Below are 16,328 nucleotides of genomic sequence, written 5' to 3' on the forward strand. Positions count from 1 at the left end.
CACGTGTAACTCTTACCCATGAATAATTCAAAACGCCGCTGCTTTTAGGTTGATTCTGACGAACAGATGGTCTCCCCCTCGCGGAATTAAAACAACAAAAATGAAAAGAAAATGAAATGGTCACTGCGCTGCTTTTACAGGCATTATTTCCAACACTTAATCTGGACTAAAAAAAAAAAAAAAAAATCCATTATGATTGGAGATGAGCGGTCTAGCGTCACCTAATGACACACATGCTGCTGTTACATTAGACTTAAAGGGGCCCAAATCCTCCCCTTTTTCCAGCCATAAGCAGATTGATGTCTTTTGGCGAACCTGAAGTAAACATCTAAAGAGCGAGAGCAACGCAACCGCTGACACCCGAGGTCACGCACCACTCCGAACACTAATGCAACTACTAATCGAGCCATTAAAAAAGTAGTCCGAGCGTCCTCGCTAGGTCACTGCAGAAACCCACGACTGCTTTTAAAAATAGAACATGGATCATTTCATGCGTGACCCTCGAGCTAATGCTTTGGCTTTATGACGGCTTCTCTTGTTAGCTTCATCAGTGTGCTGCCTTTGACACAGTTTGCAAAGCACATTTTAGGGCCCAGAGACGGGGAAACAAGTCCTCAAAGAAGATGAAAGCCTTCTGGGAGGTTTAGTCACTCCAGACTCCCTTTTGTTTGCCACTGTAACCAGATGACATCAGTAAAGCAAAAAAAAAAAAAAAAAATTGCTAGATTTGAATTTGCCGTCACTGTGAGTCACAACACGTATCGTCTATTCATTTTCAAGTACCTGCCCACTTCCTGGATGGTACACACCCACCCAACTGCATCTTGTCCAAAGATTTGCATCACCTTCCAAACTCAAAGGTGTTGAGGAATGATTGGCTTCAATTTTAATTTGGGAGAAATTCCTAAACCTTCTGGAACCATTCCGGGCTCATTTTGCGGAGGATGACTTCGTAAACATGAGCTTTTACAAATACTGCATGTCCATTCCCAGGTTTAAGCCTTGCAAGTGTTGAGAGTTAGACAATAATAGTTCACTCTATTTATAATGTATCATGTAATTGTAGATTAAATAATGAAGCTTGCACTCACTGTCGCCAAAATGTGCACAAGCGACGTCTCGCCTGAGGCAGATGACAGTGAATGAGAGCCAGTTGGAGAGTGTGTGAAGGAGAGTACAGCACAGCCCTATGTTCTTTTCTACCGGTGTCCTCTAGAGGAATTTGCGCTTCCCTTTATTGCGACTGCACGTCTCGCTATCTTTATGGGTTAATAAAAGTGGTAAAGTACAACGTACTGTAGCGTTGGTCAATACAGGATCACCGTTCAAGGGGATCACCGCAATGTTGCTATGAAAGCTTAGCCACCTTGAGATGGTTGCAGAGATGTCGCCAAGGACCAATCAGAGTAACACTCTTTTCCATTTAACTTAAAGTTAACAGCAACCCAATCAGACCACATTTTGCTTACATATGGAATCTTAAAGGGGAGATCCAGTGGTTTGCATTAATGTAGCCAATAGGTTATCTAATATGTACTCTATCTTGACAATGTTATGTTCAGTCCTCTCTCATTTAATAGTGTTTTGATAAGATTTCTCTATCTTCCCGATCAGCCGATACTGCTATTTCTTCATCAGGTGAGGATAAATCCGAGAAATCAGCGCTCGGTATAAGTGGTGTCCCATGTAATCGAGCCTTTGTTGCGGCACGGTGCAGGTCACATCCGCCCATGTATATCATATGACTCGCGAAAATGCTAGCGCGCCCCTGAAAATTCGTAATTGTGGATAAAAATCTTCTCAAAACACTATTAAATGAGAGAGGATTTAACATCACATTGTCAAAATACAGTACATATTACATGATCTATTGGATACATTGTTAATGCAAACCAGTGGATTTCCCCTTTAATGTCAAATCCACCCTTGTCAAATGCCACTCATAAAAGAGCGACTAGAATAGCTTGAAATAGAGGATCCTGGGAACAAACCCATTTAAAAGACCATCAAAGATTAATAAAAAAAAAGGAAAATTAATAACATGGGGCCTTCAGTAAAAACCTTAAATAAATCCATCCATCCATGGTCTGAGACGCTTATCCACACAAGGGCCACGGGAGTGCCAGAGCCTATCCTGGCTATCTTCAGGCAGGAGGCGGGGTACGCCAGCCAATCACAGGGCACATATAGACAAACAACCACTCGCACTCACAATCACACCTATGGGCAATTTAAAGTCTTCAATTAATGCATGTTTTGGGGTTGTGGGAGGACACTGGAGTCTTCCTCTTCATTTCCTATTGGCTTCTCCCGTCAAGGGGTCTCCACATCGCATCATCCTTTTCCAATTAAGCCTATCCCTGTCATCCTCCTCTCCAACACCAACTTCTCTCATGTCTTCCCTCACAACATCCAACTACCTTCTCTCTGATCTTCATCAAACTCTCTTCCCTGGCAGCTCCATGCTCATCATCTTTCTACCAATAATACTCACTGTCTTTCCTCTGTGTGTGTCCAAACTATTAAAAGTCTGCTCTCTCTAATTTTGTCTCCAAAACATCTAACCTTGGGCTTACAAAACAAAGTATTCTTAGCAAAGCCAAGTTTGTGGAAAATTGCTTTGCAGTAGGACCTAACAGTTTCTTTTCTGGAGTGCGTGCACATGGAGCTCACACAGTTGCACATTAAATATGTATGGTGTGGAAAAACAATGTAATTTAGTTCATTACTGGTTTCGCAGTTGTTGTGACAACACATTGTGCTACTAAGCAAAAAGGTTTATCTGCCTAAAAGAACAGGGGTGCAGAGCTGCAGCACACTCAACACTCACCAGATCTTATTACAATTTTACAATTTGATTCAATTAATAAAACGTCCCTGGAGCCCATTGAGGGCACAGACAGATTGTTCAGAAAGGCACAATATAATAGAGCTCCACCAGAAGTGAAAAAAAAATTAGATCCATAAAAGATGGAATGCAATAGAACTAATACTGATGGCACTGACGCAAACGGTGACCGTGAAGGCTCCGAAACAATCGTAAAGATCTCTGAGGATGAGGTAAAAACAGAGAACTCACAATCTGGTCTTCTAAAGATGACTAAGAGATGTCAAACAATGTAGAATGAAAATGATAAAATTTTGATTGAAAAGAAGAGGCCGTACATCTATGGTAGTGGTTATCATGCCAGCCTCAGGGTCTTTAGGTTCTATTATCTGTTATTGAGATCTATAATCCAGAACCAACCCACAATAAGAATGACAGAATGCTGATCAAGCATATCAGCTTCTGACACATCTTGCTATATTTTTCAATATTTAAAAAAAAAAAAAAAACGGGGAGATGTGCAGAAGTCAATCCTACATGGGCATTCAAAACTGAAAGCCAAATGGAACTTGGATTAATGTTCTCCAGAAATCGGTCAAATTTTAAAAAAATTTAGTTCCCAGTTTTGAGGCCTACAGTCCACCAACCCCGAAGAAGTGGAGATGACCAATGAAGAAGAGCACGGACGAAATGAGCTCGAACTCAATGGTGGCGGCAGCGCACAGAAATGTGTCTTAACTTTGCAAAATTTAATGACAAGTTGCCAACGCTTGGAAAAGGATGAAGAGGCTTTCCCCGTGTGGAGCACATGACGTTCTTCCTTGGGTCGGTACGTTCGTGGATGATTGATGACCAATGAGCAGCCAGCATCTAAGTTGAAATGCTGAATTCCAGAAATCACATATTATAGCTTTAAAACGAGCGCCAAAGCTTATCTTTACTAAAGTCTATTTATTGCAGTGCTAACACAATGCAAATCACCAAAGACAAACAAATAGCATTAGTGTTGTGGTGTAGATGCAGTAGTAAGGACAACATTATACTAGTGCATATATTCATTATCCTTTGTGAAAAATGACTTAATTTTACTGCAGCTGACTGAATTGTGAAACCCTCTGTGTGTCTATGTGGATTACACTTCTCCCAGGTGGCTAAGACACAAATAAAATACTTCTACATTATGGACAGGGGCCCGGGTGAGTTTTTCAGTACTAACTGAGGAAAGGCTCACCCCACCCAAAAAAAACCCCCAAAAAATCCATGAATAGCGAATCCCAAATATACAGAGGAATACTGTAATGTACTCTGTGGTATCCGGTTGAGGTACTCCTCATGACCTCCACATGACATTGAAGAAGTACGTCCAAGAAAAATCCACACATTACTTTAGCAATACCCTATATCCACGCATGGACTCATAACTCAGTTGACCGTCAGGAGAACTGAGGAAGTAATTCACAGACAAATTACTTTAAACGGACTAAATTAACGACATCGGCGTATCGGCACCAATGAACCGGCTTCTCATTAATAAGCAGCCATTCGAAATATCGCGTCGCTTCAGCTCGCTCAGAGACGGCAACTGTCAGTCTGTACAGAAAAGCGGTTGCCATTTGCCAGCATGTTACAGCGACACCACTCGGGAATATTCACTTTGTGGGGCTGCCGAGCGTCCTCCGGTGACAGGCCTACAAAGAAGGACGAGTCTATGCCATATTGAGCAACCGGCCTGTCACATTTTGCTTGTAGAAAAAATTTTTGCCCCACTAATGTTTGTACGCTGACAGGATGATTGCTTGAAAGCATCTTTGAAGGAGAAAGAAATTGTGGCACTTGAATAATGGACACCAATTCTCTCTTTTAAACTTTTTTTTTTAAATATACTGTGAATGAGTATTTGAAGACCCTGCTATTTTGCAAGTTCTCCACTTGGAGATCCTGGAGGGCTCTGAAATTGTCATCATAGGTGCATGTCCACTCTGAGAGAGATCATCTAAAAATAAAAATCCAGAAATCACAATGTATGATTTTTTTTTATGATTTATTTGTGTGATACAGCTGCAAATACATATTTGAACACCTGAAAATGTTAATATTTGGTACAGTAGAATTTGTTTGCAATTACAGAGGTCAAACAGGTTTGGACACACTTGCAGGAGGGATTTTGGCCCCCTCCTCCACACAGATTTTCTCTCGATAAGACAGGTTTCTGGGCTGTCGCTGAGAAACACCCTCCAAAGATTTTCTATTGGATTTAGGTCTGGAGACTGGCTAGGCCACACCAGAACCTTGGTATGCTTCTTACGGAGGCACTCCTTGGTTTTCCTGGCTGTGTGCTTCGGGTCACTGTCATGTTGAAAGACCCAGCCACGACCTATCTTCAATGCTCTGACTGAGGGAAAGAGGTTGTTCTTCAAAATCACACAATTCATGGCCGCGGTCATCCTCATCTTAATACAGTGCAATCGTCCTGTCCCATGTGCAAAGAAAAAAACAAACCCAAAGCATGATGCTACCACCCCCATGCTTCACACTAGGGATGGTGTTCTTGGGATGGAACTCATCATTCTTCTTCCTCCAAACATGGTTAGTATTTGAACAAAAAGTTCCATTTTGGTCTCATCTGACCAGAAAACCTTCTCCCATGACTCCTCTGTATCATCCAAATGGTCATTGGCAAACTTAAGACGGGCCCTGACGTACTGGTTTAAGCAGGGGAACCTTCCGTGCCATGCATGATTTCAAACTATGACGTCTTAGTGTATTACCAACAGTTACCTTGGAAACGGTGCCAGTTCTTTTCAGGTCATTAACCAAGTCCTGTTGTGTAGTCCTGGGCTGATTCCTCACCTTTCTAAGGATCATTGAGACCCCACGAGGTGATATCTTGCATGGGGCTTCACTTCAATTGAGATTGACCGTCATGTTTAGCTTCTTCCATTTTCTAATGATTGCTCCAACAGTGGACCTTTTTTCATCAAGCTGCTTGGCAATTTCTCCGTCGCCCTTTCCAGCCGTGTGGAGTTGTACAATTTTGTCTTGGGAGTCTTTGGACAGCTCTTTGGTCTTGGCCATGTCACAAGTTGGAGTCTTATTGATTGTATGGGGTGGACAGGTGTCTTTATGCAGTTAACAACCTCACACAGTTGCATCTGATTCAGGATAATGCATGGAGTGGAGGTGGACTTTTAAAGGCGGACTAACAGGTCTTTGAGGGTCAGAATGCTAGCTGAAAAACAGCTGTTCAAACACTTAGTTGTAGCTGTATCACACAAATAAATCGTTAAAAAAATCATACATTATGATTTCTGGATTTTTCTTTTTAGATTCTCTCACAGTGGACATGCACCTACAATGAAAATTTCAGACCCCCCATGATTTCTAAGTGTGAGAACTTGCAATTTAGCAGGGTGTTCAAATACTTATTTTCTTCATTGTATAAATGCATGAAGAACTGTACAATGCAGTAAGACTATAATGTACAACATTACAAATGACCTCAATATACAGTAAAACGTTTTACAGGTAAATCGTCCCTCCTTTCATTTTCGCATTGAATTTACTTCATTCAATCATGCACATCGGTTGCACACGATGAGAATGTGTTCATTATTTGTCAGATTTGACAATGACAGCCCTAGATAATTTAAGATACTGGTGTTATAAGTTACAAATATAGTTATGGAATAAATTCCACTTGTATCTCAAGGGACGCTGCATTTGAAGTCACAGGACGCCACCAGCAGCCAATCGCAAGGGATAAAATTATATAAACAAACATACTTTCTTGCTTGAAAGAAATCGTGCAGAATGCCAATAGGTGGACTCATGTTGAAAAGTGTTTTACAGTTGTGGTACGTCGAGGTGTTTTTCTTCAACGGGAACTGTGAAAACGTTCAAAGAAACCTTCGAGCAGCATCACAACAATGACCGCTGTCCCTTTTAACTTCAATGTAATTCATAACAATGACCGAGAAGCTGTCACACAGCTCTTTTGCTCTCTCTATCGCGATTGCAGTGGAGTAGAAGGCGACGATAAACCATTAACAGATGCACTCGTGCAAATACGTTATTTTTCATCGCACGAGCCGGTGGGGGGTGGGGGGTTGCACGTGACCAATTTGGTTGCAGTCTGGAGCCTGCACTATATTGTCCTCTCTCCTTGAGGAACGTATGTTGGTAAAAGTAAGGCCAAACAAGTCATTGAGTCAATGTGCAACCTTGAGCCAGCCTCCTTTACAGATGGTCATCAATCTAGCGAACGGGCCTTGTGATAACTGGCTGGAGCTTTTCTGGCGGAATTACAGTCGTTTGCTCCTTAATATGTATTTTGAACAGATATTTCCCTCCTTCCATCGAAACAGACCACTTTTGTGATTTATTAGCGGCGGATCTGACTTCTCGCTCGCTGTGACCCGAATGTGAGGACGATTAGACTGCGCTAATCGCCTTGATTGCATCTTAGCTGTGAGGATTTATTCATCTAGTCCCGACGTGGAAATACATCAACGCAGGAACAGGACGCGGGACACACACCATTAGTGCTGCTGAGAGACGAGCTCTTAATTGCAAAGTGATGGACCGTTTTTGGATGTGTTTACGACCCATCAAGCACACAAGGTGTGTAAACACAATCAAACGCAGGCGTCGGGCGGAATACTGTCATATTAATAACCATCACTTTTTCGCAAACTAGACAAAAAATGGCATGTTCTTTCATTCGATCATTATGTGTTAGCTTTAAGGTAGCCAACCTTAAAGGGACACTGTCATGAAATGCATGATTTTTAGTATGTTACTAATTGAAAAATGGCAGACAATATGGACCCATGTGTTTTTTCACCACAAAACATGATTTTGACATATATGGCTTTTTGTAACTCCCGCCATAAAAATCCTCCCGAGGGATTTGTTTTTGAGAAGAAGCAGGAAGTGACGTACGGGACAGGAGCGCCCTCCAGTGGACTCGTTGGTTTCTTGGACGAGACCTTCGTAGGTTCCAAATGTCAGGTAGGTGTGTATAGAGCTACTAAAATAAATAAATAAATAGTTGGGGGGGGGGGGACCAGTAAAACGTCTCTCATAACGTAACAAGAGAGCCGCGAACGTATGACAGGGGTGTTAAGTGTGTCGATGTGCGCGTCAGCGCTGTGTCCGCCAATCACGGCTTCATCTGAGCTTCCGTGTCCCACAAGCCGCCGTCAAAGTCGTACCTCGCAGACGAGCCGGAAGCCAAGCCGTGTGCCTCGCGGAGGAACCAGCGGCCAAGCCGTGTGCCCCGCAGCCGAGCACGGCTTCGGCCGGGCTGGCTCATACATACTGTCTGGGAGTCTGTTGTTAGAAGTAATACGCATATCATCTAAATATGGCTCGAAACAATAGAGTATTATTGCCCTGGTCACTTCACTCGATCGTATGATGTTTTCTTCTTCGAAAAGAGCATCCGTGTCAGAAGGGGCGTGTTCGTGTCCCACACTAGGGGCCACAGCGTGTTTTCAATGGCGAATGTGACGTCACGGACGGGGAATGCAGCCAATATGGCGACCACTTGGATGTCGAATGAGACTTCTGGAAATTTGCACATGGATGAAGCGCTCTCTGCTCATATTTATTTTTTCGTATAGACATTGAAGTGAATAATGTTATATGTATTTTTCATTACAATATTTATTTTAGAATGTTGATAGGGATGACACTTGACCTTTAAGGTAGTTACGCAATTGATTCAAATACACAATATGTGATGCTCAGTTTTATATCTAGTTTGAAAGTGAATTTGAAATGTGAGCGGAAATAACATGAAGCCTTTTTCTCAAAACATTGTTTGAATCTGCCAAATTGCTGCTAATTGTGAAGTCATTTGACAAAAACGAGAACTCACATCTTGAAAGTCGGGTAACTACTATGTTGTTATTATTATTTTCATTTGTTTTAAAAGCATCATTAATTACAGTTGCATTATATAAATATAGATGTAATGCTCAATTTCCAACTTAATTTCATGAAAAAATATCACCCTTGGAGGGGAAGACAATCTAATGTTTTATTATACCAGACCACCATTAAACTGAATAACAAACCCATTTGGGAATCCCAATTGAAGCACTATTTTATACCCCCCTAGTGGCAGTATTGTACTCTTAAAGCTGATGAGGGGGCATGCTTTTTTTTTTTTTTTTTTTTTTTTGCCTAGATGTCATCCTAACTCAAACTTTATACATAAAACGATAAAGATCAGCTCAATTACAAGTCATGTGAACTATTCTAGCTCATCTACATACTCTAAAGGCCAATAAAAAGCCAACTGGAGTTCTGTATGACTTCCAAGTGAGCTCTGGGGGAGAGCGATCATGCGTTTGGCGGTGAAATTGAAAGGCAAATCCGGTTTGGTTCTCTTGTCGCTTCAGTCCGAGCCGTCTGAGCCATTGTTTGCCCCGTGTCTGTCTCTCAAATCATCTGGCGGCGATGTCATCACGTGCTGTACCAGAAAAAGGGACATCATCAGCCTCCGTAAGCGTGACTCAGGCATGACCACCTTCTGCAGAACCCTAATCGTCCAATAGTCTACATTTTTTTGTGTGTGCGATGCTTTTGTGAGCTTGCAGCAACATTTGTCATCGTGCAACCGCAAGGACATAAACCAGTGGACATAAATGACCAGCTCAAAATTGTTTGCCATCATTTAGAAACACGTGCGCCAAGAGAGCTCACATCCTCGTTTCACATCACAGAATTAAGAGATTTGAGTGCTGCCTTATACGGGTGAACCCACTTCCAAGTTCAAGTTTAATCTCAAAATTAAAATATAACAAGGCGATGAACTGTGTTTAAGGGGGACTTTGACATTTTAAGCTCACTTAATGCTGACACATAACGTGAAGCACCAAAGATGAGCTAATGAATGGGATCTATGTGGTGCACATGCACAGTATCAAAATATTTGGTAGTCGCAGTGCAGACTTGTGTACCACCAACCTTTTTTTTTGGGTGGGGGGGTGGAACAATAATCGATGTCTTTCACAAATAACTCTACGTCTGTACTTTCTAGTCCTTTGTCAAAATAAACATCACGTTTTTCAATCCCCGCAGATGACAAAAATGTTTTTTTTTTCATAGTGCCGAGTTATTTAGTTATTTACTGGAGTACATTTGAAAGTTTGTACTTTTTTACTTTTACAGAAATGAAAGACGCGGGACGGTGGATCAGCTGGAAAGCATTGGCCTCACAATTCTGAGGTCCAGGGCTTGATCCCGGACCCGCCTGTGTGGGGTTTGCATGTTCTCCCCGTGCTTGCGTGCGTTTTCTCCAGGCACTCCGGTTTCCTCCCACATCCCAAAAACATGCAACATTAATTTGGACACTCTAAATTGCCCCAAGGTGTGATTGTGAGTGCGAATGCCTGTTTGTTTTTTGTGCCCTGCGATTGGCTGGCAACCAGTTCAGGGTGTACCCAGCCACCTGCCCGTTGACAGCTGGGATTGGCTCCAGCGCTCCCGTGACCCTTGTGAGGACAAGCGGCTCAGAAAACAGATGGATGGGTAAGTGAAAGAGTCTAATCAGTACTTCAACTTTTATCCGTCTTTAAGTACTGTACTATATATCTGTACATCTACTTTAGTACAGACTAAGTACTTTTGCAACCTCTGCAGAAATGAACAAGTCGTAGGTTTACTGTTGTCATTGCTAGCAGCATATCCTTAAATGTCAATGACTGGCCGACCGAGGACTGACCAGGAGCTGTTCATGTCCCTCACATTCATTTTTGTAATGGAACAATATCAATAGCACGTTGAGTTCCAATGAATTGAGAAGTACCAATGCAAGTAGTTTTGACTTTCTCCTATCAAGGCGAGTTGTACGCAAGCGCCTAACATGTTGCCCGCAGACACCCACGCAAAATGCTTTAAGTGCTTTCAAGCTCATTTTGTTAGCCTAATACAACAACCAAATGAGCTGCAGCTCAGCTGCTGCGCTCTTTAAAAGCTCTCAGAATCCACTCACGCCCGAGTGTTTTGCAGGCGTACGTGTCGGGAAATATGCAGTTTTAAATGAGCCCGCATACAGTATTAATGGAGGTGGGCAGACAAGGAGATGGTGGGTGTTAGAGAGCACCTGAGACGGCAAGAACTTACACTCCAGCACTTGTGGAGAAAGCTGCCACAAAGAGATATGAAGCGTGACGAGAATGCAATACCAGAGGAGAAGCAGCACCGGGGAGCTTGTAAAGATGATCCCACAGGAAAATGGCAAGTGTCAGTGACCACTAAACACTGAAATGATTATGGATGGTAATTCAATGCAAATGTGCACTTCGACGCCAACAGTACTGATGAGCAATGGCCAGCTGGCTTAAGGCTTGATTGTAAAGAGGCAAGATTTGTTTATGCTCACAATCAAATGAGATTCAACACTTTACATTTTCTCAATTATAGTTGACATTTTATACATAAAGCTGTGACGTTACAGTCCGGCTTTTGTTTACAGATTGGAGTTTACCCCAGAAAGGCTCAAGGAAAAATGCTAATGAAATGACTTTAAAAGTGCTGTAATTCGTGTGAAAGATTTTATGACAATAATTGAAATCCTACGTGTTTATCATGCAAGCTTTACTGCTATTCCGTTGGTAAAGGATGGGAATAGTATTGTTTTTTTTCCCCACAATATGCTAATTTAAGGTCCTGGTGCATTTGTAAAAGATAGATATTGTTGATGTTACATTGTTTTCTGATTTCATTTTATTGTGTGATGTAATATTGCTTTGCGTTGCTTTACAGGGGTCGGGAACCTTTTCGACAGAGAGCTATAAATGCCAAATATTTTAAATTGTCATGTCAAAAGAGCCATACAGTATTTTCTAAACTATGTACGGGTGTATTTGCGTAAGACCAACATTTTTAGAGTACAATAAGTCCCAGAATTATTTTAAATAACAGTTACACTGTTGCTAACCAATGATGACAAAAGTACTTCTTACCATTAATGAGATATCTGGTACCGCGTGGTTTTGCTGATGGCTTCCGAGTCTGTTTCATACGTCAATAGATTAAGCTTCATGCAGGCGTTGAGACTTTTGCCACCTTTGTCAAAAGCGTTTCCATAATTAGTTGTTCCGACCCTTTGCGCCTGCGCACATCGACTGTCACACCAAACTACGGCAAACCCACTAGGACAAACTGTCTCTGCATCATTTGCGTCCCCTGCACGACAGAAATCACATGTGCAGTATGTCGTTATGAGGGGTCTGCGAGCCATATGCAACCACCAAAAGAGCCAGGAATGGCGCGTGAGCCGTACGTTCCCGACCCCTGCTTTACTATGCAACTTATTTGATACATTATTTTTTTATTTTATATTTTTTATTATCGGTTTCATGATTATTTATTTATCATTTTATGATTTATTTAGGATGTGGGTTTTTTTTCTTCTTCTGTGGTGTCACCTGTTTGTGTAAAGATTGATTGATTCCGGACGTATCATTTTTTTGGACAGAAATGATCAACCAACAATCTGCATTTGTGAATTGTTTTCTTTTTCCTCCTGATCTTTAATTTGGGGTTTGGATTAAAGATTTGTAAATGTAATCTGCTATTAAGGCAATGCTTGGATGCCTTTATAATCCAGATCAGAACGGTAATAAAAAAAAAAAAGCGTTTAAAAGCATTTCTGTTGGGTGGGTGGGAGGTGGGGGTGTGTTTGTGGAGGGAATACTGGGTCATTTCAAACTAAGGCCAGTACATCCAAATACAAAGAGCTAGCGGTACGACCATAAAAGATAAAGGTTCAGTATGATTATGTAGTTTGAGATGACCACTCAGTTGATCAGATAGTGTCCCCTTAAATGTATAACAGTGCCTTTTCTCTAATTTATTCCATTTTGACATGAAGCCACTAGAACTAAATGACACAATGCCTTGTGTATATTGTGTGTGTGTATATATATATATATATATATATATGTGTGTATGAAGTCTACCACATACATTTTTTGTGTGTGGAGAACGTAGCCCATAAAACATGAATATTTAAACCGTACTTGAGTTCTTCGCATGGCTTCAAATTGTATATTTTTCCTACCATTGATGTGCTTTTAAGCTAAACGTTGCTCATTCTCCAAATATAATGGTAAAATATTCTCTGATTCCAAAAACTTTGACCTGGGTGTGAATAATATGTAGTTTACAATGAGGAGACATAACCGTATCCAAGCATTTTTTGTTGTTGTTGTTGCTTTATGTTTAGTTAGTAGCTTCTCATATATTTCTAGGTTGATCATACCAAAAATTACCAAATAAAATTGCAGTTTAATTTTTGGTACGTATGAATAATTTTGAGATTAAAAGTAAATATACTGCACAGAGAGACGAAAATTATTACAAAGTATTGGGTACAGCTTAGGTTTTACAGGTTTTGTAAATCATAAATTGGTTGCTAGAATTGTGATACTTTATAAAGACAATGAATTATGATCAGATTTACTTGTGTCATGAGTAGTTATATAGTAACTGCTAATTAGCAACTGGTGTTTATAACGTGATTACTAACCTCCTCATAAATCATTCATCCACCCTCATTTTGAAGCATTATTGTTTTTTAAGAACATATTAGGGAACCTCATTGCTGGATTGAATCGATTTTGTACGTACGTAGTTTATCAAAACGACAAGGATTTCCAGATAGAGATAGCCTTACACAGCTCTTCAAAATTGAAAATGTCATTGCTCTACGGCAACGGTTTTAACGGCACATGATATGGAAGATGTCTGGACGGGTAGGAAATCGAAGGCAATGTGGAGTTATTACATCGGGTTCACATGAATCCTAAACATTTTAAATCATCTTCTAGAGGTTATTTGTTAATATTGCAACTGATTAGAGTATTTTTGAAAAGGCCATTGCTTGAAAATGGGCATTTTGCAAACATACAAATATGCATATAGCATTGGATGGTGGCCAAGGTGGTCATCAACAGGACTGATGCCATGGACGATCACGCACTGTGCTGCAGGATATTGTCCAGTTTCACTTTAAAAAAAAAAACAAAAGTATTCATCACAAAGAATGTGTCTTTGCTAACCTATCCATGATCCGTGATGATGTGATCTACAGTTTTTTGTGTATTGACTTTTTATGACATTTGTGTTTGGTGGTGCACCATGAGATTTTTCAAAAATGTAAAATAAATAAAGGTTGGGGAGGAGGGGAATCTTTACATCATGTAACATGATGCGATAGTGTAAAAAAAAAAAAGTATTTCTTTTCTTACCTGATGATATGGTGGTGGTTAATGTGGTCAACAAGCCCAGCACCAGCAGATGTCCAAAGTTCATCTCCAAGCCGGCTCTGAGTCAAAGCTCCGATGTGAGATTTTTCTGATTTCCTTCCTTTACACTCCAAGCAGCTCCAGTTTCAGCACTGAAGCTTTTTAGCCTCAGCTGGGTGATTTCAAGCGAGTGAAATCACCCCCAAACAAACTTTACTATCTCTCCCAGAGAGCCTTGTCAGCACCATCATCACCATCAGCATCATGATCCGCTTGGAAGAACCTACAACTCTGTGGCATCGCTCGGGCCCTTCATGAGCTCCCGAAGAGATGTGGGCTCTCTGTTTGAACACTATAAACGCACGAAGGAAGGGAAGCTTCAACTCAATCTAGCTCAGTCCTGAATGAGGAGAGCGTGCTGCGTGCGCTCCAACCGCCAAGTGAGGCGATGTGAGGCGCTCGTCTGATGGCTGCAACAAATCCTCACCAAGCTCCACTCTTTAAAGAGACAGACACGACATCTGTGCTGTGTGTGTGCGTAGACAACAACAACAAATATCTCTTGGACTCGGGGGAAAATAACAATGCAATCTCTCTTTGTTTTGGGTATAATAGCCTAGAAAAGCTCTTAGTGAATTAATAGTGAGGACATCACTAGAATAAGATTATGCCACACCGGAGCGGGGGAAAAAAAAAAGTCCTTTCTAACAGCATTATGACTCACATTTACTTTTAGACACCCTTATAATTTTTTTTTCAAGCAAACAGAACATTAATAGAGTGTTTTGTTTTTAGATGCAGAGACAAAAAAAAACCACACTCTTTCTAATCCATCCATTCCTCCATTTTCTTAGCCGCTTATCCTCACAAGAGTCACGGGAGTGCTGGGACCTATCCAAGTTATCTTCGGGTAAGAGGAGGGGTACACCTTGAACTGGTTGGCAGCCAATCGCAGGGCACATAGAGACAAATTGACACTCACATTCATCCCTACGGGTAATTTAGATTCGAACCCTGCTCCTCAGAACTGTGAGGCAGATGCTCTAACCAGTCGTCCACTGTCTCACCTGCTTTCGTTCAGTTTAAGACAAAAAAAAATGAGATAGCTTGGGCCGACCCCAATGAAAATTGAAAATTCCCTAATTAAACATCTGTTTTAACTAGTGATACTAACATACAGCCATTTTTCTACCAAGTTTTCAGTGACAAATTTCCTCATGATTTGCAGGCAAGAACATTCGTGCTAATTTACCACTTGAAAAGTAGCATGAAATATACAAATCCGTATCCAATTATTATAAACTAGTGCTCATTTTATTCATGGATTACTCCTCAATCCAATTATTTTTTTTTTCAACAAACAACAACAGTCGACTAACCTTGATTCACCATTTGTGGATTACTATGTCATTTATGACTGAGAATCGAGACGCACATTATCTTCTTATAAGTAGCTCGTTGAGTGCTTGTTTCTACGTAGCCTACTTTGCGTCCACAGTAATTATTTTTTTTTTTTTTTTTTGGTCTCTGCTAATACAACTTTAACAAGATAAATGAAGATTTTTGGAGTACAGTGGAAAACAGAAAGCCAACAAATCTTCATGACATTGACCAGCCAGCCCGGCATCCCAGTATAACAGCACGGCGTGTGCATTTTTTTTCTTCCATATCCAAATTAAACACTAACTAATAAAACTACTGAATAAACAAGCTAAACATGGTTGTAGCAGTGCCACCATGTGTCTGATTTCGCAGTTGATTTACAAGCTAACTGTTGTAGCCAGCCACAATCTGGCCTTATTGGTGTCAGCGCAGGCAGATCAGGTGTCCCTCTTGTGGGGCGTTGTGGACATATGTCTCCCTGGAGGGGTACGGGCTTATTTTCATTCAGAGCAAAAGGTTCAGCCATGACTGCGCATCTCCTCCCTCCACCTCATTGTGTCTGTGTCAGGCCGGGAGAGACGGACATGACGGAGGGTGACTTTTGGAGGCTGACTCTCCTTTGTTCCCACTGAATGTGGTTGGGAATTGGGCAGCACAAGTCCAGATGTCTGCTGCCGAGTGGGACACAAAGAGGGGTCACATAAAGGCTCCATCTCTCCTTCGGTGGAAGTGTGCACCTTATTAAGGGGCCACAAAGCGCGAAGGAGCATTAAATGGAGGCGAGAGGGTCGTGAAGGTGTCACTTGAGAGGATTTGGGTTATTTCCCACTAAAGGCCTCAAAAGAGTAATCGCATTC

General features: G+C 41.3%; 1 protein-coding gene across 2 annotated transcripts in view; it reads right to left on the minus strand.

Moving 5' to 3' along the window:
* The window catches only part of zgc:77784 (uncharacterized protein LOC402947 homolog), a 66,948-nt gene extending 52,415 nt beyond the window's left edge, over window positions 1-14,533 (minus strand). For both annotated transcript variants that reach the window (XM_061827464.1, XM_061827462.1), the window contains exon 1: window positions 14,092-14,533. In XM_061827464.1, the coding sequence (XP_061683448.1) occupies window positions 14,092-14,155 (64 nt within the window). In that variant the 5' untranslated portion in view covers window positions 14,156-14,533. The remainder of the gene's footprint in view (window positions 1-14,091) is intronic.
* Window positions 14,534-16,328: the final 1,795 nt, after the last annotated feature.

Source organism: Syngnathoides biaculeatus, chromosome 8 (assembly GCF_019802595.1).
Source record: "Syngnathoides biaculeatus isolate LvHL_M chromosome 8, ASM1980259v1, whole genome shotgun sequence".
Classification (NCBI taxonomy): domain Eukaryota; kingdom Metazoa; phylum Chordata; class Actinopteri; order Syngnathiformes; family Syngnathidae; genus Syngnathoides; species Syngnathoides biaculeatus.